Source organism: Apostichopus japonicus, chromosome 16, assembly GCF_037975245.1.
Source record: "Apostichopus japonicus isolate 1M-3 chromosome 16, ASM3797524v1, whole genome shotgun sequence".
Lineage (NCBI taxonomy): Eukaryota > Metazoa > Echinodermata > Holothuroidea > Aspidochirotida > Stichopodidae > Apostichopus > Apostichopus japonicus.
In genome coordinates this window covers 11,603,789-11,628,801 of record NC_092576.1, presented here as the reverse complement: position 1 = coordinate 11,628,801, position 25,013 = coordinate 11,603,789, and the positions used below count along the sequence as shown (strand labels likewise).

Genomic DNA, 25,013 nt, shown 5'->3' with positions numbered 1-25,013 from the left:
AAGAAATGTTATTTCATCAATGGTTTAAAACCATATTCTGCCAGACATAGAAAGAAATATTATTATGAATGAAAGTATTTTAGGATAGACCAACTGCTTTTTATTACAATTTGTCATTTTTCTGTGACCATTTACAGTTGAATGTGACTTTGAAACAGACCTCTGCGGCTGGACACAAGGTACCACCGATAACATGGATTGGACCAGGTATAAGGGAACCACGCCCTCAACAGGCACTGGACCAACAACTGACCATACCACAGGAACTGCTGAAGGTAAAGTTTGATTTACTCAAAGTACCATCTTATAATCAGAAGTTTTAGTTTAGTTTAGTAGAAAAAAAGGATCAGGAGGGACACTCAAGTTCCCCATCAAGGATCCTATAGGAGAGAAAGAAAAACTGAAGACACCAACACTCAGACCCAATTACAATGCTTAAAGTGCTTGTCCAAAGCATTCATAAACCCATTGACAATACTTGCAAGTACAACTGTCTCAGGCAAACCTTAGAAAAAAAGTTATGCTGAATATTATTCCTACTTTGTGACTTTTGGAGTTTAAGACAATGACCTCTGGTACAACTACTATTAGCAAATATGAAAAAGTGATTTTTTATACCCCAGGCTCATCCCTGGTTCATATAATTATGAATTATTATAGATATAGTATTTAACATATTCTGTATGAAGATGCTTCTTCATGATTTGAAAATCTGATTCTTTCTATCTTTCTTTCTTTGTCAGGTTATTACATTTACCTTGAGACCAGCGTCGGTAGCAGCAACTACAAAGCGCAGCTGTACAGCCCTCAGTATTCATACACAGACGGAGACTGCTTCACCATGTGGTACCACATGTATGGTGCCACCATCAACGCCCTAAATGTCTACTCTTACGATGTCTTGACAGAAGAGCAAAACACTCTATTCTCCAGAAGAGGTGAGTTTTGTTTTGGGGTGTATTTGTGTGGGTTTTTTTTTCTTTCTATATGTGTGTTTTTCTTGGTTTGCTTGTGTTGTTTTTGTGTTCCTTTTAACTATCCTTTGAGTAGGCCAAATAAACATGTTGATACCGTTCTCTTCTCACAGTACTTACTCGCCATACAATTATACCTTGAATATAATTGTACAAGCTCACTCATTGATAATACAAGTTATATATAGAATCATCTCACGGATCCTTTTTTGTTTTGTTTTATTTAATTTCTTAAATTCTTTTCCCTCACCACCCCAGTAACTAGTATCACTGAGTGGCGTTACACCACCATGACGGTGACAGCTAGACACAGCTACCAGATCATCCTAGAGGCTATCAGGGGAACCTCCTCTACTGGTGACATCGCTGTCGACGATATCAGACTCACCCCTGGACCTTGTCCCGGCACTCCAGGTAAAGAAAGTAGCAGGCAATAACTGTACTGTACTGTACTGTACTGTCATGTACTGTACTATATTGTGTACTGGATAGTACACTGTACTGTAATGTGCTGGACTATTCTGTACTGTATAGTGCAGTACTGCAATGTACTGTACTCTAATATACTGTACTGTACTGTAATATACTGTACTTTACTGTGCTTTACTGTACTACAGTATACTGTGTACTGTAATCTAGAACACTGTACTGTACTGTGTACTGTAATGTAGTACACTGTACTGTGTACTGTAATGTACTGTACTATTCTGTACTGTACAGTACAGTACTGCAATGTACTGTACTCTAATGTACTGTACTGTAATACTCTCCTTTAGTGTACTATATTGTGTACTGTACTGTAGTACAATGTACTGTGTACTGTAACATACTGTACAGTACAGTAGTGTACTGTGTGCTGTACTCTAATATAATGTGCTATAATGTACTGTACTGTACTGTAATAAACTGTACAGTACTGTTATATACTGTACTTTACTGTGCTATAATGTACTGTTATGTACTGTACAGTACAGTAGTGTTCTGTGCAGTGTACAGTAATGTACTGTACTCTAATATATTGTACTTTAATATATTGTACTTTACTGTGCTGTAATGTAATGTACTGTAATGAACTGTTCAGTACAGTAGTGTAGTGTACTGTAATGTACTGTTCTCTAATATAATGTACTCTAATGTACTGTACAGTAATATACTGTACTTTACTTTACTGTGCTGTACTGTACTGTGTACTGTAATGTACTGTACAGTATAGTACAGTAGTGTACTGTGTAGTGTAGTGTACTGTAATGAACTGAACTCTAATATACTGTGCTATAAGTACTCTGATGTACTGTAATGTACTGTACTCTAATATACAGTACTGTAATATACTGTACTTTACTGTAATGTACTGTACTGTACCGCACTGTATGCCATCTCAGGGAATACTTTATCTGGTATTGCATCGCAAAGTGCTCTGCATAATGGGCAAATTGGTATGCAAGTTTGAAGATTTATAGACCTCTGTTTTTTTTTCACACAGGAACCATAGTAATTTCATATAGAGAAAGTTCAGAGCCTTCAAAAACTGTTACACAAAATTTTGAACACTAAATTATTCCATGAAAAGGTTGATAGCTTGTCATGGATAGCCTGGAAAAAGACATAGAATGTGAAAAATAAGTTTCCATGCTTATAAAATAGTCATGGAAAAGAATAAACTTTGTGTCAACAGTCTCGGGAAATATGAATCCATGGAGAACCATGATTGTCTTCACTTGTTTTACCTGACATCATATTTCCCACCCAGAAAGTTGCCCAAAACAACTTTAAGTTTAACAAATAACATATCCATATATCACACTGTAATTGGTTCTGCTTCCTAGCAACCTAAAGAATTGTAAAGTGTAGTTAATTTGTATGACAAGTAGTTATTGAGTGCATTAAAAGCATTAATGGCTTATACTATATACAAATGTATGTACAAATTCCATTTTTAACCTCTCCATAATTGAAAACTTCCAATAATTTTGCAAAGTCTGTATGACATGAGTGGTAAACAATAAATGTGACAAATTCTCTTTCAGGATACTGCGACTTTGAGAGCGGTTTTTGCACCTGGTTGAACGATAGGTCTAGTGACGTCTGGGATTGGGATCGTACTCGAGGTTTGGCAGGTCAGAGTTATAACCCGGGCACAGACCACACCACTAATACTGGTTATGGTAAGGTTATATGTTTATTTATGATACCGACACGGTCTGGGAAAGGTCTGGAAAAGTCTTTAGAAAGTTAAGTCTGAAAAATTTAGGAAAACAAATCTTCATACGAACAAGTCAATCTTCTTCTCATTGTTATAATTTCATAACTGCTCATAAAATGTTTTCTTTCCCAAAAAGAAAATATTTTTGAGTCTGGTGAGGTCTGTTTTGTCGGTTTTTTAATTTTTCATCCTAGCAATGCGTGTACTCTGGAGAAGACATCAGGTGCAGCCTAACATTCAGATCATATGCTGGATCATACAGCTAGGCCAGTAGAGCTGTTAGTACAGTAGGATGAGACTAACTTGAGCAAACAAAGTGTTTAAAAAGTGTGTGATATATATATAGGTTCATGACGCTTTCAACCACCCTCTCACCACAAAATAACGATAATAAGGGGTTGAAGCCTACACTTTGCAAGAGTTGCGATTGTCAAGGCCTGCTCAAAGTAGCCTAACAGTATGTCCTAATTGTATAGTGTGTAGGCTACATAGTAAACATACTTTAACACGATTCGATCTTGGAAATAAGCCAGGAATTTCATTTGTCTAAATCAATTCCGTACTTATAAAATGGTATCTGATTTTACACAGCCACATCAATGGGAGACACTGAATGTTAAAATTGTTTAATTAAACTTGGATTTTTCACCAGGTTGGTGGTAGCAGTTTAACATGCTTGTAGGGAGCATGATTCACGTTTAAGAAAATTCATATCATCTCTGTGCTTTATTTACAATTTCTCTAGCTCGACAAAGAAATGTGTTCTCGTCAGGCTTCTACTGTCAACTTCAGAAATGGCAACTTTCTTCTGAAGTTATTAAATATGTATGTCATAATTTAGCGCTACAAAGAATGTGTTTCCTTATGCTTCTACTGTCAACTTCAGAAATGGCGACTTTCTTCTGATGTCAATAAATATGTATGTCATAATTTAGCGCTACAAAGAATGTGTTTTCCTTAGGCTTCTACCGTCAACTTCAGAAATTGCGACTTTCTTCTGAAGTCATTAAATATGTATGTCATAATTTAGCGCTACAAAGAATGTGTTTCCCTTAGGCTTCTACTGTCAACTTCAGAAATGGCGACTTTCTTCTGAAGTTATTAAATATGTATGTCATAATTTAGCGCTACAAAGAATGTGTTTTCCTTAGGCTTCTACCGTCAACTTCAGAAATGGCAACTTTCTTCTGAAGTTATTAAATATGTATGTCATAATTTAGCGCTACAAAGAATGTGTTTCCCTTAGGCTTCTACTGTCAACTTCAGAAATGGCGACTTTCTTCTGATGTCAATAAATATGTATGTCATAATTTAGCGCGACAAAGAATGTTTTTTCCTTAGGCTTCTACCGTCAACTTCAGAAATTGCGACTTTCTTCTGAAGTCATTAAATATGTATGTCATAATTTGCACACGCAGGGTTCTACATGTCTTTTCCCATCCTGCCACCTACGGTAGCTCAGGGAGACAATGCCATCTTGATCAGTGAGTATATGTTGCCCGTGTCCAACGCCTGCTTCAAGATGTGGTATCACATGACAGGATCAGGTGAGCCAATCATCATCATTCACCATTATCATCCAGTTAATTGTTAAATCATAAAAGTGGAGCGGGGTGGCTGATTGGCTAAGGCTTCGGACTCGTGATCCAAGGATTGCTGGTTCGATTCCTGCCTAGTTCATTACCTTGTGTCCTCTTGCCTCTCTCCACCTAGGGGTTAAATGGGTGCCTGTGAGGTAACTTGTCATTGGGCCCAGTATATAACTGCAGCCAACTGGAGGGATTTTCATATTATTGACAAGTATGTATGCATGTATTTTAGATCCTCCTGCAATGTCAACAGCCTGAAGTCTGGACGACCCAGCTGGTGGAGCATGACACAAATGTACTGTTTGTCAAAACATTGTCACAACTGCGTTGGACACCAGTTCATCACTTTTCTCTTTCTGTTTCCTCTCACAGGTACTGGAACCCTCACAGTCACAGCCAGGGGTACTAGCAGCACCTACACTATAGGGACACTAACGGGAGATGCCGGTAATGTTTGGAAATACCTCACTAGATCTGTCACACAGAAGGTCGAATTCAGGGTATGTATATACAGCAAGCATGATCCAGGGTTATTTGCAGAATATCCGTGATTTCTTTTCTACCTTGGGGACAAAAACTATTATCCTAACACAGTGTTGCATACACAAACTGGAGCCTATACCGCAAATTTTGCAAAGTTCTGTGATTTTTGTTTTACCCCAGGCTAATCCCTGTCTAATACAGTCATGTCATATTTTGTGTTTCAGTCAATGGGCTAGTGGATTAATTGTGTCAAATGCAGGTAACTGAAGTAGCACTATGCATATTCTGGTATCGCGTCCTTCTGTATCGAACTTCGTAGCCGTATAACCTTGTTTAGTCATAATTCCTTTCACTAAAATTAAGTAACGAACCTATCGAGTTGAAGTTGGCGTCCTGTCAATGAGGGATTCCGTGACTTATTTCAATTGGCCGAAAACATTTTATGTAGCGGAGAAGCTGGGTTTTTTTTTCTTTCTTCAGTACACTGGCAGATTCTTCTCATTATTTTATTCAAACATCTCAATAGAGAATCTAGAGCTATTTATAAATGTCAGTCTTACAGGAGGAGTAGATAGATATATAGATATTTATTCAGCCAACCATATAAAAATACAACGGAAATTGGTTGATAACAAGAGCTCAAAACATTAAAAATTGTAAACAACATATAAGACGTAAAATAATATTCATAGATATGAAAATGTTCCTATAAAATGTTAACAAATATGAAAATGTACTCACAATATAAAGATAAACAAAAATATAAGGTGTGTCTACAAAATATTAAATCGTACCAAAATATATAAATACCCTCATATCCAATATAAAGTCTACAAAGTATAAAATTGTACATAAATTATAAAAATATTGGAGTATAAAATTATTTAACTGTTTTGGTGCGCATTGAGTGTGACCTTAAGTGTCTTGCAGTAACCACATTGCATGGGTGCTGACCATTAAAAATACCTCCAATGTAAGCTTAGTGAAAGAGATAAACAAGTGATGTTAATCATCCCAGGTAGTATAAGGTACCAAGGTCCAGCACTGACCGAGGATCTACGGACACACTCAATTGACCAGTCTAATGTCACAGCGGCTGACAGCTTCCTTTTGCTGGGAAGTAAGGAGCTGCCATATCTAGACATCTTGTATCTGGACTCTGTTGTTTTTTGCAACAATGCTGTTTTCTATTTGACATATACAGCTAGGGCTAGACATGTCCTGTGTATGCAGACGTCATATGCCACGTTTCAGTGTATACACCTCTTGGAAAGTATTATGAGAGTTTTGAGATGTATACATGATATGTTTCTTTTTGAGAATAATGACAGAAATTATCACTGTCATCTATTTTGCACTACATGGGGGATTAGTCTATGAAACTAAGAGACTGTCATCGGTCAGCTTGCGGCTTTGATAAGCCAATGATGGCTTCTTCACAAGTTCCTGATTGCAGGACCTAAAATACATACAACACATACATACATACATCACTTGTGCAAACAGGATTGACATTGCCTTTATTCCTAAAGTCAAGAACGAAATCATCTTTCTTGCGCTGATAAATATCGCTATAAAATGCAAGTTTAGAAAAATTTGAAGGCATGGAAGACTGTAGCATCGTTGCATGCAGATATTTGATCATTACCTGCAGAGATATCTGGTTTCATATTGGTTCAGCCGTGCTGCAGGGGTACTTGCAGCTGCTGCAGCTTAATTTTATTTTTGGACATGATGCCTCCTTATCTACATGTTGCATCTGTTACAACTTTTTAAAAGCTTATAGAGTTTTTCACTAGTGATTTGTTTAGTGTTGTCACTAATTTACTTTCTTTATAACAGATTTAAAGTTTTTCACTAGTTATTTCTTGTTTAGTGATGTCACTAATTTTACTTCTTTATTACAGATATTCATTGAGGCAACCTCTGACAGTGCTAAAGGATCGGGACACGTCGCCATTGACGATGTAGACATGGAACCTGTTTCTTGTTCGTCCCTAACAACCCCCCAACCAACTCAAGCTGCAACCACTGTTGGACCAACGCAGCGTAAGTTTCCAGATGGCATTTTCAATCTTTACAAAATTCCTGTTTTTTTTTGATGGTGCTGATATTCTGCATCATTCTGAAAAAGCCATGTAATATGTTCAGGCATGAGCTCTTTTCCGTGAATTTGCGGAATATCCGTGATTTCTTTCTACCTTGGGGACAAAACTATTAGCCTAACACACTGTAGCATACGCAAACTAGAGCTTATACCGCAATTTTTGCAAAAGTTCTGTGATTTTTTTTTACCCCAAGCTCATCCCTGTATGTTTGAACCTAACTCTTTTGACCTAACTTACAGAAAGCTTTCAATGTGGTCATAGCTTTTTGGTTGTGCCTAGAAAAGCTGTAGTAGTTAGTTTTGTATTAACAGGTAGAAGCGATGCAGTAAAAGTTTGTTTAAGACATATGATAAAACATATTATATATTTCCAATTGGAAAAGGTTTAAAATACATACCAGGTCCAAAAATCCTTCACAGAAAGGCATAGCACTTAACAGGATCATTTCTGTTATTACAATAGCAACTAGATTACAATATCAATGTGATTAAAATAGCGTCTAGGTTACAATAGCAACTGGATTACAATAGTAACTGGATTACAATAACAACTGGATTACAATAGCGACTGGATTACAATAGCTGCTGGATTACAATAGCAATTAAATGACAATATCGTCAAGATTACAGAAGAGTGTAGATTACAATAGCAACTAGATTACAATAGCAATGTGATTACAATAGCGTCTGGAATACAATAGTAACTAGATTACAATAGCAATGTGATTACAATAGCGTCTAGGTTACGATAGCAACTGGATTACAATAGTAACTGGATTACAATAGCAACTAGATTACAGTAGCAACTGGATTACAATAGCAACTGGATTACAATACCGACTGGATTACAATAGCTGCTGGATTACAACAGCAATTAAATTACAATAGCAATGTGATTACAATAGCGTCTAGGTTACGATAGCAACTGGATTACAATAGTAACTGGATTACAATAGCAACTAGATTACAGAAGCAACTGGATTACAATAGCGACTGGATTACAATACCGACTGGATTACAATAGCTGCTGGATTACAACAGCAATTAAATTACAATAGCGCCTAGATTACAGAAGAATCTAGATTACAATAGCAACTGGATTACAATTGTGTCTAGGTTACAATAGCAAGTGGATTACAATAATAACTGGATAACAATAGCAACTAGATTACAATAGCTACTGGATTACAATAGCTGCTGGATTACAATAGCAATTAAATTACAATAGCGTCTAGATTACAGAAGAGTCTAGATGATACAATAGCAACTAGATTACAATATAGCAGATATGACTATCCAGCTTTCGACTTACATAAGACAACTCAGATTTCTTCTTCAGATACTGTAAGCTATATTTTACTATAGTTTGAATTTATACGTTACCATAGCAACAATATAAAATGTCACTGCAAGACTTTGTCTTTCCTTTACTGTAGTTTGAATTGTCATATAACCATAGCAACACATCAATTAAGTGGTTGTTTTTGAGAAGCTATGTTATGCTATAGTTTGAATTTATATGTTACCATAGCAACAATATAAAATGTCACTGCAAGACTGTGTCTTTCCTTTGCTGTAGTTTGAATTTGTCATGTAACCATAGTAACAAGTTAATTAAGTGGCTTTAATTTAAGGATGTGCTGTTTGGAAGTAAACAACGTTTGATTGCTGTTGTCTGTTTTCAGCTGTTGGAATCTATGACTGCTCCTTTGAAGATGGATTCTGTCTCTGGCAACAGGACCCTAGCAACCAGGTCAACTGGGAGAGGACCCTCGGTACTACCTCCTCCTCGGACACCGGACCTTTAGGGGACCATACAACCGGGGGATTGTTAGGTGAGATTATTGTAAACTGAGTCAAATGCAGAAGTATACATTGGGGGAAATCGTCTGGGCAGTACTTGTAGACTACTTTATAAGACTTTTTAAATCACACAGTATCAATCAGTTTACAAGACATGATTTGTCATAACCTCAGTATTTCAAGACTTTGTTTTGTCTGCAATCATTAGCAAAGAATAAAGTATTGGAAGGCTGTTTTGTTAGACATGATATGTATATACAACCATGATACTATTGCAAGACAGTTTTTCTTAAGACAAGATTTGTAAAGCCTGCGATATTATAATACTGTTTTGTACTGCATCATTAGTAAAGATGACCATGAAATTACAACACAACCATATAGCAATACAACCATAAAATTACAAGACAACCAAAAAAATTACAAGACAACCATTAAATTACAACAACCATATTACAAGACAACCATGAAATTACAACAACCAGATTACAAGCAAATATTAAATTACAAGACAACCATATTACAAGACAACCATAAAATTAAAAGACAACCATAAAATTACAAGACAGCCATTTTACAATACAACCATAAAATTACAAGACAATCATATTACAAGACAACAATAAAATAACAAGACAACAATATTACAAGACAACAATAAAATTACAAGACAACCATATTACAAGACAACCATGAAATTACAAGACAACCATGAAATTACAAGACAACCAAAACATTATAAGACAACCATATAACAAGACGACCATTAAGTTAAAAGACCACCATAAAATTACAAGACAACCATATTACAAGACAACCCAAAAATTACAAGACAACCATATTACAAGAGGACTATAAAATCAAATAAACAACCGTATTACAAGAAGACCATGAAATTACAAGACAATCATATTACAAGAGGAACATAAAATTTAAAAAACAAACGTATTACAAGAAAACCATAAAGTAAGGAGACAACCATATTACAAGACAACCATAAAATTACAAGACAACCATATTACAAGACAAACATAAAATTACAAGACAACCATATTACAAGACAAACATAAAATTACAAGACAACCATATTACAAGACAACCCAAAAATTACAAGACAACCATATTACAAGAGGACCATAAAATTTAAAAAACAAACGTATTACAAGAAGACAATAAAGTAACAAGACAACCATATTACGAGACAACCATAAAATTACAAGACAACCATATTACAAGACAAACATAAAATTACAAGACAACCATATTACAAGACAACCAAGAAATTACAAGACAACCATATTACAAGACAAACATAAAATTACAAGACAACCATTTTACAAGACAACCATAAAATTACAAGACAACCATATTACAAGACAACCCAAAAATTACAAGACAACCATATTACAAGAGGACCATAAAATTTAAAAAACAAACGTATTACAAGAAGACAATAAAGTAACAAGACAACCATATTACGAGACAACCATGTAATAAGACGACCATAAAATTACCAGGCAATCATAAAGTTACAAGGCAAGTTTTGTAGCACAAGATTCATCATAATTACTACCATATTGCCAATATTGCGATTGAAGAAACTTTAGAAAATTCAGATGCAATGACTGCATCCAGACAAGTCTACAAAGTTGTCCTATAAAGCATCATTATCCAACGTTCAAGAAATCGGGAGTACCTCTGTGTAACCCAAGCCGATTGGATTGTTTTTCTCTCAGGCTTTTTCATATATGTGGACAGCAGCGGTCAGACCAATAGGTTCGGCCGAATCGTCTCACCAGAGATGACCTCGACCTCGGTCGGTAAGTGCGTACGTTTCTGGTACAACATGTACGGTTCGGACGTCAACACGCTCAACATGATTCAACGGAAGTCAGCCCTCGACACGGTCATGTGGACAAAGACCGGTAACCAGGGACAGGTTTGGTTACTTGGACAGGCCCACCTCACTGGGACATTCCAGGTATGGCATGCTTTATAATTCATTAAATTTATAAAATTCATAAAATTCATAAATTTGACAATCACACACACTTGCAGTAGATGGGATTCCCCTTGGTGTGAGTACAAATACAAAGTTCTTAACCAGTAAGAGTGCAACATTATAAGTAGGAGTACAATTCCCCTTGGCATGAGTACTAGTACAAGATTCTTAGCCTTACAAGTATGAGAACATAATGGTACACCAGTACTAGATATTCAAAATGACTCAGTTATGAGTTGGAGTACAACATTATGAGTAGGAGTGCAATTCCCATTGGAATGAGTACTAGTACAAGGTTCTTAACCTTACAAGTATGAGTACATCATAATGGTACACCAGTATCTGTACTAGATATCCAAAATGACTCACTTATGAGTTGGAGTACAACATTATGAGTAGGAGTACAATTCCCCTTAGTATGAGAGAGAGAGACAAGGCTCTTAGCCTTACAAGTATGAGTACATCATAATGGTACACCGGTATCTGTACTAGATATCCAAAATGACTCAGTTATGAGTTGGGAGTAAAATATGAGTAGGAGTACAGTTCCCCTTGGTATGAGTACAAGTTCAAGGCTCTTAAAGGCATTGAAGACTCGCCCAAACCCCGTGCAGCTATCTGAAAAAGTTAACTTTCCGTTGCTTGCAAGTGAAGTTTATTTCGTGTAGCTACAAAATGCAGACAGTAATGAAATGTGATACCTTGTTATCTTTTGCTGGACCTGACATGTCCATCGCTGTACCGTTTGTACACTGTGCTGTGGGTATTGACCGCAGCTGTATGTACTGACTGTACACTAGTGTCTAATTACTGACGGTAGCAAGCTGTGTGTGTATTTTCTTGGATCGATGGTGGTGTTTAACACTTCTGTTACACCTCATTCGAAACTAGGTCAGATAACTAGCATTAGACGTTTCTTTGTGCGCGAGTCTTCAAAGCCTTTAAGAGTACAAGACACCATTAAAGCTACTATTCTCAGTAGCTAGGAGTAGAACCTGTGTTGTTTTTGTATTATCATTTGGAACAGTCATATTTTCTTATGCGTAACATCGTTCCTGGAACTTATTATTTCCTAAAATCTGCATATTTTCTTTGTTTTCTCACAGGCTATTTTTGAGGTGGTCACTAGCTCTGGGACTAGAGGTGACATTGCTTTGGATGATATATCGTTCTGGGACACAGAATGTCCAAGTCCAGGTTTGTGTTTTTTTTTTTTCTGATTCTTTCATATTTTACAATTTTTTCTCCTCTCATTGTTAAAATAAATAATGTTTTAATTGGCTTCCAGGCGTATAATGTTTGCGTTAGTGGTCATTTTCCACGTAACTGGCCATTTTATTTGCAGTCATCTTTTTATCGAACAGACATGAGCTTTTTCTGCCAATTCGCGGAATATCCGGCCTGGATTTCTTTTCTACCTGGGGAACAAATACTATTATCCTAACATACTGTAACATATGCAAACTGGAGCCTATACCGCAATTTTTGCAAAGTTCTGTGATATTTTTTTACGCAAAGCTCATCATTGATTGAAGAAATAAAGCGTGTTTCTTTGTTTCATTTGGACTGTTCTAGCATGTTATGTGAATACCCTGGGTACTGGTTCTTGTTTTACACATGTGGGGCAAAACACTTGATGGTACATGGCAAGATAAAGAGAGCATTGTGGTGAAGAGGTGGTTGTGGTCAAGTGGTTCAAGCAGTGGACTTGTGATCTAAGGATTACAGGTTTGAGTCTTGCCCAGATCATTAAGTTTTATCCTCAATTGGGTAAGGCGCTTCATCTCCATTGCCTCTCTTCACCCTGCTGGTGTATAAATGGGGACCTGTGAGATAAAACTGTCAGCTAGGCGCTGTTACGCTGGTCAAGGCAGTGGACTTGTGATCTAAGGTTTGCAGGTTCGAGCCCTGGCCAGGTCATTACGTTGTGTCCTTGGGCAAGGCACTTTATCTCCATTGCCTCTCTTCACCCTGCAGGTGTGCGGTAAATGGGGACCTGTGAGATAAATTGTCAGTTCGGCGCTGTTTAGCTGGTCAAGGCAGTGGACTTGTGATCTAAGGTTTGCAGGTTCCAGTCTTGCCCAGATCATTACGTTGTTGTCCTTGGGCAAGGCACTTTATCTCCATTGCCTCTCTTCACCCAGGTGTGCGGTAAAGCGGGACCTGTGAGATAAATTGTCAGTTGGGTGCTGTTTAGCTGGTCAAGCCAGTGGACTTGTGATCTAAGGTTTGCAGGTTCGAGTCTTGCCCAGATCATTACATTGTTGTCCTTGGGCAAGGCACTTTATCTCCATTGCCTCTCTTCACCCAGGTGTGCAGTAAATGGGGACCTGTGAGATAAACTGTTAGTTGGGCGCTGTTTAGCTGCTGCCATGTTAAGGGATTTGTCTCTATGTTAGTTATCGTTTACCAGGTGATATTGCGATGCGCCTTGAGAACCGTTGTTGGTGAATAAGTCTGCGCTTTATCAATCCTAAATATTATTATCATTATTATTATTAGTAGTAGTAGTAGTATTGTTATTATTATTATTATTAGTATTGTTATTATTATTATTATTATTATCATTAAAGTCTGCCTGAGTGTAGGCCTATCAAGGTTATTTGATTTCTGAAAGATAGTGGTCATTAACCCATGTTACCTTCAATTGAGCTATTATGCTGTACTCATGTCAAACTTTCCTTAATGTACAGATATCTGTGACTTTGAGCAAGGTCCAGGTGCGTGCGACCTCACCCAGGACGGTACCGACGAGTACGATTGGTCCTGGACCAACGGGGCTGCCGGGAATCCCTTCGATGACAGCCGACCCGAGAAGGATCATTCGGCCGGAACCAATCAAGGTACGATAACTTGTGCTAAAAAAAAATTCGCAAAGATGTAGGAAAGATGATAGCTTGCATCAGGCAATATATTTAAAGCAATCAAATTACACCAGCACCATTTTGTAATGTCTGGTACAGGCTAAAACATTTCTCAAATAATGAATAATTTGTAACAGAGGGCACTGTTGAAATGACACATTCAACAAATACTGTACCATGATACGCCCATGACTGTTCCAGCAAACTTTTTGTCATTGGTTGCAACTGACTGGAGATCCCCATTCTCCCAACTGAACTGGTGAAACATGGCTTTGATATCACACACGAAAGCGACTGGTTCATGTCTGAAACGACACAGGACCCCAATAAGAGTATTCGTAAGATTAGGACCCTGGAGCAAATACTGATTAAGGCACTGACCTTTGAACCTTGCACTACAATCAAACACAACTATAAGTTTGTCAGATTTTTTGGGGTGATACAGTCCATGGTGTGGAATGTAATTAATTCCACCATTTGTCCCTACAATTTCCTCCTGGGGAACCCTTTCGGCATACCGTTCACTTAGAAGGTCTTCATGAAGGCTTCGTACTCTGCCCTAAACTTTGTATCTAATCTAAAGCGCCGCTCAAGCCGCCTCAAGAAATGAAGCGCTAGGTACCGTTGATGTCAGTACGTTTGCTCGTATCTGTGGCCAAACTAATTGTTTTCCAACAAGAACCGTATTAAACTCGGTTAGTAAACATAGGCAGGACACGGTTATCATCGGTTTATGTTTACATTTGTATTTTTCATTGCCTCGATCTTTTACAAATATGACCAAACTTTTGACAAAGAAGTGTATGTTCATGATTGCGTGATTATTTAGTACGCATAGTTAGCGCCCCAGAAAGATCGTCAGAATAGATATTGGCTTTGGCAGAGTGTGTGTGTATAATGGACTGCCAACTGAGGCTTACAGAATGACCCACCAAAAAGAGAATGATTATAAGATATCTAATGATTAAAGGGTGTGAAGACTTGCGCAAAAAGAAACATCTAATGCTGGTAATCTGACCTAGTTTCAAATGAAGTTTAACAGAAATGTTAGACACCACCATCGATCCCAGAAAGTACACACACAGCTTGCTACCGTCTGTAATTAGACACTAGTGTACAGTCAATACATACAGCTGCGGTCAATACCCACAACACAGTGTACAAACGATACAGCGATGGACATCTCAGGTCTAGATAAAAGATAACACGGTATCACGTTTCATTTACTGTTTGCATTTTGTAGCGACTCGAACAAAACGTCACTTGCAAGCAACAGAAAGTTAACTTTTTCAGATGGTCGCACGCGGTTTGGGGCGAGTCTTCAATGCCTTTAAATTTTCCTCCTCCTCCCTTTAAAGGTTACTACTTCCTCTTCAACGAGACCACGCCTACTCTCATCCGTGACAACGACGCCTCTTTCTTCAGCAAGACGCTCTCCCCCGGGGAGCTGTGTCTCCAATTCTGGTATAGGACGAGCGGATTCCAAGCCAAGCTCGACGTCTACTCGGAACTCAACGGAAACAGCGTCCCCATCGGTACTTTCAGTAAAGTGGAGACCAGTAGTGGACGTTGGCATCTTGGACAGGTCAAAGTTAATTACGGCATCGAATATAGGGTAAGATTTCTCAGCTATAGTAAACATCTCAAAAGGACTTGTAAAACTTAATATCTCCATCCGTTGTCTATTATACAACACCTAATTATATTCCGGCCATTTGATTGGTCAATTGCTCGTCGATTGCATGCAAAATCGGCTCTATTGCACGCTATGATGATAGAGTCATACGTTATACTTTTTTGATAGCATTTTTTTTCAATGGTAAGAGAGCAGAAAAAACCTGTCTGTTCAAAACAATCTGTTGCATGAGTGCATTTTACATCCAATTATATCCAAATTTGAAAGTGTTGTATACAACAAATAATGAATGGTTTCCAATTCGTGCATGTGCCTCGTTGAATGGAACAATGACATCTTTCAACTCATGAAATATTTGCACTAATGCACTCGTAACCATTTATTATTTGTATACTAATCCTCTTACATCTATCTGTTTGTGTTCACCATGCTCATTAACCTGTTCTGTATTAATCTGTGCGTGTTTTTATCCCTTCTGTCACTGTTACTTGTCATTTAGCCTTTGAAGAAGATCCTGCTAGGATTCGAAACGTCAGGCCAACTGACTTTTACACATTCTTAAATTATGTCATAGAAGTAACAACTTTTGCAGTAACTACTTATGTAAAGGTGGAAACATAGTCGATGAAGAACGTTCAAACCAAGAAATGAAAACTAAAATAAATTATTTAATTATAATTCTCCAGCTATGACAGCATGCCCTGTTTGCTTAAAGTTTGCTTTTTGTAGTTGCTTTTGATAATTTTGACTTTTCCACATCTCAGAAAATGTGGCTTTATTCGTCGACTAATAACAGTTAAATCTGGAATATTCTGCTAGACCTCGCTGAAAATAATATTTTTTGGTTCCGACAGATTCGTTTCACCGGAGTTCTGCGATTGGATGACCTGTACGTTGCCATCGACGATATCGACTTTTCAAAACTGTTCTGTTCCGATCTGGGAAGCACCAACTTCGAAGACGGCTTCGGAACCTACGCGAACATCGAAGACGACGAATTCGACTGGATCCGACAGGCCGGAAGCTCGCCCAATCAGAATACTGGACCCTCCTCCGACCACACCCTCAGCACCGAGTTCGGTTTCTACGCCTTCATCGATACGTCTGCGCCACGCAGTCCCGGGGATCGCGCCTGGATGGTGACCGACACCAACATCGACATCGGACGACCCTTCTGCATGTCCTTGTGGTATCACATGTATGGCCCCACCCCGGGGACCTTGACCCTCTACCAGAGGGGTAACGAGGCAGATTACCGCGATTGGAGGGCGATCCAGTCTTGGACGGGAGATAAAGGAGATTATTGGAATGGTGTCATAGTAGACATCGCTGCCCTTAATCCTCTGATTCAGTTGGTTAGTCTATTTATATAAAGTAACTGTGTACGTATTGAACTTTGTGATCTCTATTGAAAAAAATAAAAATTATTTTCACTCTGCAAAGAAAGGGAAAAAAAAAGGCCGAACGAGAATGTTAAAGCTTCTCAAGGTCCGTAGGTTACAAATCTCAGCAGCGGTATTTATTTACAAAGTGTTGATATTATATCGACTAACAAGTCCTTTTCCACTGGTACTTTCAATATTTTGTCAGTGATTTTCTCACAGTACCTTATTGGCTTGTGCACTACCAGGATTTCCAAGTAACTTTGGTATTCTTTTAAGTCACACCCATATAGTCCCTCTGAATGTTATCTTCGAAGTCCACTACATGACTTTGATATAATTCATGTCATTGTTGAACTCTGGATTAATATTTGGTTGACCATTCATGGAACCAACAAGGTACAGTATAATTGCCCATCAATCCCTAAATGTTTGTTAGTTTCTCTATATGTTGCTTTCCATCTTTATCTGACTATGCGCTCTGCCTCCTATTAAATTTTCTCAGTTGGGTATAGTCAATTAAAGTTGAATAGTTCATATCAATGGGTCAGGCATGGATATATATATATCTTTCACTTTTCCAGGTATTTGAAGGCATGGTCGGTGAAGGTAACCAAGGAGACATTGCCCTCGATGATATTCAACTCTATGCTGGCCGCTGTGTCGCCCCCACTCTACCACCGTGTGTGTTTGAATGCGATGCTGGGACGCTGTGTCTCTCCGACGTCGGACAAATTTGCGATTTTGTCGCGGACTGTGAAGATGGAACGGATGAAGCCCTCTGTGGTGAGCGATTCTAATATTCAAGTCTAAGATATTCACGTCTACTCGTGGTTTTCTCTGCGAGGTATCCCTAGCATAAGATTGTGCAAGCCTTGATTCGGCCCATATCATACTGTAGCTTTTTTTAAGTAAAGAAATGGACTGGATCTTTCGTATTAAATCTCACAACACCGGTCTCAACAAAGACTTGGGACCCCTTAACAACTATCAGTTCTACAAACATATGTAATCTGTTCTTTGCTCCTTAATCTGCTTCCTGTATAGTCATGGTTTATTTGGTTTTAATTACATCAATGCAATTTACACTTATCTAGCGTCATACTTTCATTGTGTTACATTTTATACTTTTTATTCAACTGCAAAGTATTGCTGACGAAGGTCCCAGGGGGACCGAAAATTCCAATATATTTTCTAAAACCTTACTCCTTATTTGTCAATTATGAGTCATAACTTATTTCTCTGGTTTTCTATAATAATAATAATATATATATATATATATCTATTATATCTTTATATATATAAACATATCCATATACATATGTAGATATACATCTACATATGTACATATATATATAAGTACATAACATACATATATATATATATATATAAATGAAAATCGTAATGAGTTGGAAAATCAAGAACAGTGAAAAAACTTTCAGCCTCCACCGGGATTCGAACCACGGGCCTATATATATATATATATACTACAGAAACCTACAGAAAATCTGCACCAAAGTGTAAAAATAACATCCTTAATTTGTTATCCTCATTCCAAAGGTGCCTGTGATTTTGAGAACGGTCTGTGTGGATTCCAGGAACTTAGCAGTGGATCCTATCGGTGGATGAATAGCACTGGAGCTACTCCGACAGATAACACTGGACCAGAAGCTGATCATACCCTGGGAACTGATGAAGGTATTGTCATGAAGGAGATTGTGATGTCCCACTTTTTCATTTGTTGATAAAGCGTCAGGCGGGAATTGTCATCCTTACATCACTGGTTTGATAGTAGTGACTGTTACTTTTAGCTTATTTTCGTTAAGCTGAAATGAAAATCATTGCTTGTAGTATCAATGCCAATAATATTCGCTTTAAAAAATCAGTACTTGTTGGTGTAGGCCATTTATAAATGCGAGTTAAATGAAGAAATGTGAATACTGCTACATTTTTCTTTATATCTTTAATCTGTACTTTCTTGGATTCTACTGTTAATATAACGCTAACACTTGAATATGGTATAACGCTATTCCTGTACCACGGTCGACTAAAGAAATGAATATAATATTAGCATCGTATTCTTCGGGTCCAAGAGAAGAAAGGTGTCAGTTTAACAAGAATTAATATGAAAGACCCAATGTTTGTACATTGGTGCCCAGAAACACATTATATCATGATGTTTAGACATGACGTAAAGGGTGCTAAGACTCGTGCAAAAAGAAATTTCTAATGCCGGTAATCTGACCTATAGTTTCAAATGAGGTGTAACAGAAGTGTTAGACACCACCATTGATCCAAGAAAATAGACACACACAGCTTGCTACCTTCGTAATTAGACACTAGTGTATAGTCAGTACATACAGCTGCGGCCAATACCCACAACAGGGTGTATAAACGATACAGGGATGGAAATCTCAGGTCCAGTTAAATATAACAAGGTATCACGTTTCATTCCTGTCTGCATTTTGTAGCGACAGGAACAAAACGTCACTTGCAAGCAACAGAAAGTTAACTTTTTCAGATGGCCGCACTCGGTTTGGGGCGAGTCTTCAATGCCTTTAAAACTGTGAATTCCGTTGTTAATATCTGTTCCTCTTTCACATGATGGCAGGGACTTACATGTACGTGGATGCCAGCTCAGGGTCCGGCTACAGCAAGGCCCTCCTCCGTACCCCAGACCTGTACGAATCTGCTCCAGGATGTCTCCTGACTGTCTGGGTACACATACAAGGAACTGGTTCGTACAGACTATAATAATAATATTACTTATAATAATATTTGCACTTTTTATAGGGCTTTATACCAGCAATAGGTCTCAAAGCACTTTACAGACGTTATATTATTCCTGATCAATGATAACCTGTCCCGGAGACAATCCCTCCAGTCGGCTGCAGTTATATACTGCGCCCAATGACAAGTTACCTCACATGTACCCCATTGAACCCCTGGGTGGAGAGAGGCAAGTGAGATAAAGTATCTTGCCCAAGGACACAACATAATGAACTAGGCAGGAATCGAACCAGCAATCCTTGGACCACGAGTCCGACGCCTTAGCCAATTGGCCACCACGCTCTTGTAATATTAACAATACCTATAATACCTATAATAGCTATAATACGTAATATCTATCATTAAAGACAGATTCTGACACTTCTTGAGTGTAATTTATTCTAGTTTGCTTTTTAAGTTATTTGCAGGCAAGCTTCTGCATTGAGTTTGATGACTCATTTCATGATATTGGATTTTCTTAATGGCCTCCCGAAGGCAGTAAGAAGTGATGGAAATATTCTGTTCATAGCCAGGATCTTATAAATGCGATATAGTTTTTTAAACTTTATATTGACATGTGACAGTAAAGTAGAGGAAGTTGTGGTCATATCTAGTTGAATTTGAACAAAGGTTGCTCTCCCCCTCCCCATCCTCATCCGCTACCCTCTACCCCTCCCTCTCCCATTCCCTCCCCCTCTTCCCCTCCCCCCAAAAAAGAAGAAAACAAAATGTTTTGGAGTTTTGATCAATGCGTATTATTCCTTTTAATCAATACGTCTAAAAGTACAAAAATGGAAAATTACATTACAATTTTTTTGAATACAAAATTCCCACGAAGTGATTTGCTATCAAATTGCAATGCATTTGTTGGTTATGGATCTTTTATACAGTAATTGAATCTGACTAACTTTGAAGTTATTGACTGAACAACTTCTTCAATGCTTACAGTTTGATGAATATTGAGTTGTTTTAAACACGCTGTACAATCCTTAGTAACCTGTTGATTGTACAAAAGAACTTATGGAACTTAGACTGCGCTCATATATAGCCATCTTATGCAACAGTATTCTAGCATCACGTGATAGGAAGTCAAAGGAATGGGTAAGGGGCATCTGGATTAATTTGAAAAAGGTCGCTTTACAAAAAAAGAGGGTTTAAAGACATGTAAGTATTAGGTTTTTGAACAGTTGAAAGTCCCTGAAAGTGATTTACTAAGAATTCCCATTGCAGTGATTGGTTATAACCTTTTATGTGTAGAAACAGTACAATAGCTAAATAGAACACAGCACCGCGGTGCGCTTTCATACACAGGTTTTTTTTTATTGAAGATAGTCTTTTCCTTTCATAATTTCTATTTCGTCAGACATCGGGGAATTGGGTATCTACATCATCAGGGATACCATCAGAACTCTCTTGTTGCTGATCCCTGACCCACTGGGTCAAGAGTGGGTCCAGATTCAAGTGGGTGTGGGTCGCATCGTCGGACAGTTCCAGGTGAGTTTGTCTTACATTCTTATTGTAGAGAATGCTCGAATAGAACCATAGGATGGTCTTAGTTTAAACTTTAGTTTTTTCTTGCTACGATGTTTTTATTCATTCATTTCGACGTAGATTCAACATTTTATGGAATCAACTACTTAAGGATATCTTATTTTCTGCCATTTAGCCGACACAAGTGAAAATGTGCTTCCAAATCTGTCCCTTCCACAAGCGAAAGATAAGTTAGCTAGTGATACAGTTGTAATGCTAGGCTAAGAAAATCTTTTGATACCTGTTGATACACGCTAAACTTGTTTTGACAATGCCAAATTTCAACAAATTGGTAATCAAAGGTTTGGTATTGTTTTTTGGTCCAATGTATTTTGGAAAGGAAACCAAAAAAAAGCGACTGAGTGTTGTAGTGTAGAATTAAACAGTGTTGATGATATGTCCATTACTGTAGACAAATAATCTCACATTTTATACAGTGTACGAATACACATGTTGTAGTGTAGAATTAAACAGCGTCGATGATATGTCCATTACTGTAGACAAATAATCTCACATTTTATAAAGTGAAGGAACACACATCCGCCACAAAAACGGTGGAAGTGACTGACGTTAAATGAATATTCATATTTTCTTCTCATTTAATATGCAAACAGATTCAGTTTGAGGCAGTGAGGTCTTTCAGTGTACTGGGTGACATTGCGTTGGATGATGTATCATTCTCTGGTTGTTCCTTCCCTGGTAAGCTCTTGATTGTAGAAAAGATCGGGCATGAGCTTTTTTCTGAGAATTCGCGGAATATCCGTGATTTCTTTTCTACCTCGGGGACAAAAACTATTATCCTAGCACACTGTAGCATATGCAAACTGGAGCCTATACCGAATTTTTGCAAAGTTCCGTGATTTTTTTTTTACCCCAGGCTCATCCCTGATAGATATGATACTCATAGGATTCTAATTTACATCGGGCTTAGATAATAGTTGGGGTTGCTATGGTGATGATACAACATAAATATACTGTGATAATGTGTAAACTCTTTGTCAATAGTTTATACCACTTTGTTTATTAATTTGTTATATAGCAGGCCTCTAAAATATGATAAATTAAAAGATAACCAAGTCGCCCCTGGTTACATTGAAGTGGCCCTTTGTCGCACCCAAAGGCCTGTGAACTAGGGACCAAGTTTCATAGAAAGTGACCCCTCTACCCCCATCTTCTAAAAAAAGTGAAAATGATAACCCTTTAATTCCACCCCTGTGCATGACATTCTTTAGAATTGAGTAACTCTTGGTCCAAGAAGGCAGATTTGCAAAATATGTATCCTTAACAGATAAATGGCATAGTCACCTTTAAGCCCCAACTCTTACATGCAAATTAGCCAAGGCTGGGAATGAAATAGTCAATGGATGGTATGGATCTACAACAGGGTTTGTCAATTCACTTTGTACGAGGGACCATGTGAAACATTGGTTGGACAAAGGACCCACAGGGAGCCACAAATCACTCGTATCTATACTGACCACAATAGGCGTAGGAGCCCAGTTTGATTTGGGGATGGGCTATAACGACTTGCCCGAAAAATATAACCCAAATTTTTTTCAACATCTTAATGTACATATCATATAGGCATGAATCGGTTATTGCATTGCATGCCAATTACATACAATCATATGCCGTGTTATTACCGTTCCATATTGGTTACAATTTTTCGGGAAGTCGTTACAATAATATTGATAATAATAATATAAGTTTAACCATTGAAAAACACATTGTAATTTATTTTTCTTTCAGTAGGTGCCCGAAAAATTCTCCTCATATTGCCCGAATTTTCACAAAAATATTTGCTTAGGGGGGTTGCAGCCCCCCCCAGCCCTCCCGCCTCCTACGCCTATGCTGACTTATGATCTAGGATTTAGGCTAGAATGGCACTCAACCGTATCAGGCCTTTATTAAAATGTCCTGCATACCTGGTCCTTGCAAGATTGTGAGCCAGTTTATATTTTCCAGACTTGTTATTTCAAAACTGTCACAGCCCTGACTGGCATGCAGGTCACCCTACTGACAACTCCCTGGTCTGTTACCAAATATTTCAGAGTTAGTTTTGAAAATAGACTTACCTCAAGAGATTTTCTAAGCATCTTGCTCCCATTTTAATACAACTAAATAACCCCAAAGTCAACATTTTCTCTTTGCGTCAAACATTAATCTCGGTTTTTCCTGAATTTACCAGAATCCGAAGCAGTGTGCCGTAATGATGAGTTCCGATGTGATTCAAGAGGATGCATCGATACCTCCAGAATTTGCGACTTGACCGACGATTGTGGCGACAACTCGGACGAGGCTGTCTGTGGTAGGTATCCCCTTAAAGGGTGTGAAGACTCGCGCACAAAGAAACGTCTCATGCCGGTAATCTGACCTAGTTTCGAATGAGGTGTAACCGAAGTGTTAGACACCACCATCGATCCCAGAAAATGCACACACATCTTGCTACCGTCGGTAATTAGACACTAGTGTACAGTCAATACATACAGCTGCGGTCAATACCCACAACACAGTGTACATAGCAGCGATGGACATCTCAGGTCTAGATAAAAGATAACAAGGTATCACGTTTCATTACTGTCTGCATTTTGTAGCGACAAGCAGAAAACTTCACTTGCAAGCAACGGGAAATTAACTTTTATAAAGCGCGGCACACGGTTTTGGGCGAGCCTTCAATGCCTTTATAAGGAGTAGATAAGAGGGATAAGGAGTTACTTTCAAATTTAATTTGTTTTGATTAGCTTGCTAAAATATTTTAAAAAGAAAAGAAGAAAGCAATAGAAGGAGGAAAAGAAAAAGTCAGGCAAATGCCTTTTGACATTTTAGCTATCAAATGTTTCTTGAAAATTGGCATATGATATGCCATAACTTGACTTTCTAGCAGATTTGACAGCATTGCCTTTGGCCACTGATATTATTCATATGATGCCCCCATTTCTTTTTTCTTTGGGTGTGACAGATGTTTGTTACTTGCTATCGATGAGAACTCAATCCCTTGGTTCGCCGACATTCCGGTTATAAAATATTTATGTCGACGTTTCTTTTCAGTTTGCCTTTGTTTGTACAAGTTGCTAGTTGCCGTGGGGGGTCGTTTGCCTATAGTAACCCAAAATGTTGCAAATATATTCTAAAATATTTAGTTTTAATGATAATTTCTTATTTTTTTTTTCACATTTCCAGCTGGTTACACATCTTGTACCTTTGAATATGGCCTGTGTAGCTGGCAACAACTTGTCAATGATGAGCTAGATTGGTATAGGATCACGTCGGGAACACCGACCGCCTGGACAGGCCCAGAGAGGGACCACACAACAGGACTCGCCACAGGTAAATACAAATTGAAAGAAAGCATAAAGAGAATAATTGCATGATTTGTAGTCGATGCATTCATTTCCTTTTTTACATTAATAATGATCCCATTTAAATTGTAACCTAGACATTTGTGACATGTTTTAACCATTATTTCTTTATATCAAATGAAGCTTAGTTTATACTTACTGACCTAAGAGGAAAACAATAAAACCAGAGGAAGAAAATAAGAAGAGAGAAGAATGGAAAAGATTAATATTACCTTATCTGTAACAAAGTATAACAATTATTACCTTATCTGTAATAAAGTAATAATTATTACCTTATCTGTAACAAAGTATTACAATTATTACCTTATCTGT

At 37.8% G+C, this 25,013-nt stretch overlaps 1 protein-coding gene across 2 annotated transcripts in view; it reads left to right on the top strand.

The window, feature by feature from the left end:
• LOC139983053 (MAM and LDL-receptor class A domain-containing protein 1-like) overlaps positions 1-25,013 on the top strand; it is a 170,602-nt gene that overhangs the window by 81,413 nt on the left and 64,176 nt on the right. For both annotated transcript variants that reach the window (XM_071996389.1, XM_071996391.1), the window contains 20 exons: positions 138-275; positions 744-938; positions 1,233-1,388; positions 3,002-3,139; positions 4,596-4,724; positions 5,139-5,266; positions 7,157-7,298; positions 9,042-9,191; positions 10,896-11,140; positions 12,268-12,358; positions 13,855-14,004; positions 15,384-15,640; positions 16,516-17,016; positions 17,628-17,829; positions 18,604-18,741; positions 19,655-19,780; positions 21,176-21,306; positions 21,957-22,041; positions 23,531-23,650; positions 24,523-24,669. In XM_071996389.1, the coding sequence (XP_071852490.1) occupies positions 138-275; positions 744-938; positions 1,233-1,388; positions 3,002-3,139; positions 4,596-4,724; positions 5,139-5,266; positions 7,157-7,298; positions 9,042-9,191; positions 10,896-11,140; positions 12,268-12,358; positions 13,855-14,004; positions 15,384-15,640; positions 16,516-17,016; positions 17,628-17,829; positions 18,604-18,741; positions 19,655-19,780; positions 21,176-21,306; positions 21,957-22,041; positions 23,531-23,650; positions 24,523-24,669 (3,369 nt within the window). The remainder of the gene's footprint in view (positions 1-137; positions 276-743; positions 939-1,232; positions 1,389-3,001; positions 3,140-4,595; positions 4,725-5,138; positions 5,267-7,156; positions 7,299-9,041; positions 9,192-10,895; positions 11,141-12,267; positions 12,359-13,854; positions 14,005-15,383; positions 15,641-16,515; positions 17,017-17,627; positions 17,830-18,603; positions 18,742-19,654; positions 19,781-21,175; positions 21,307-21,956; positions 22,042-23,530; positions 23,651-24,522; positions 24,670-25,013) is intronic.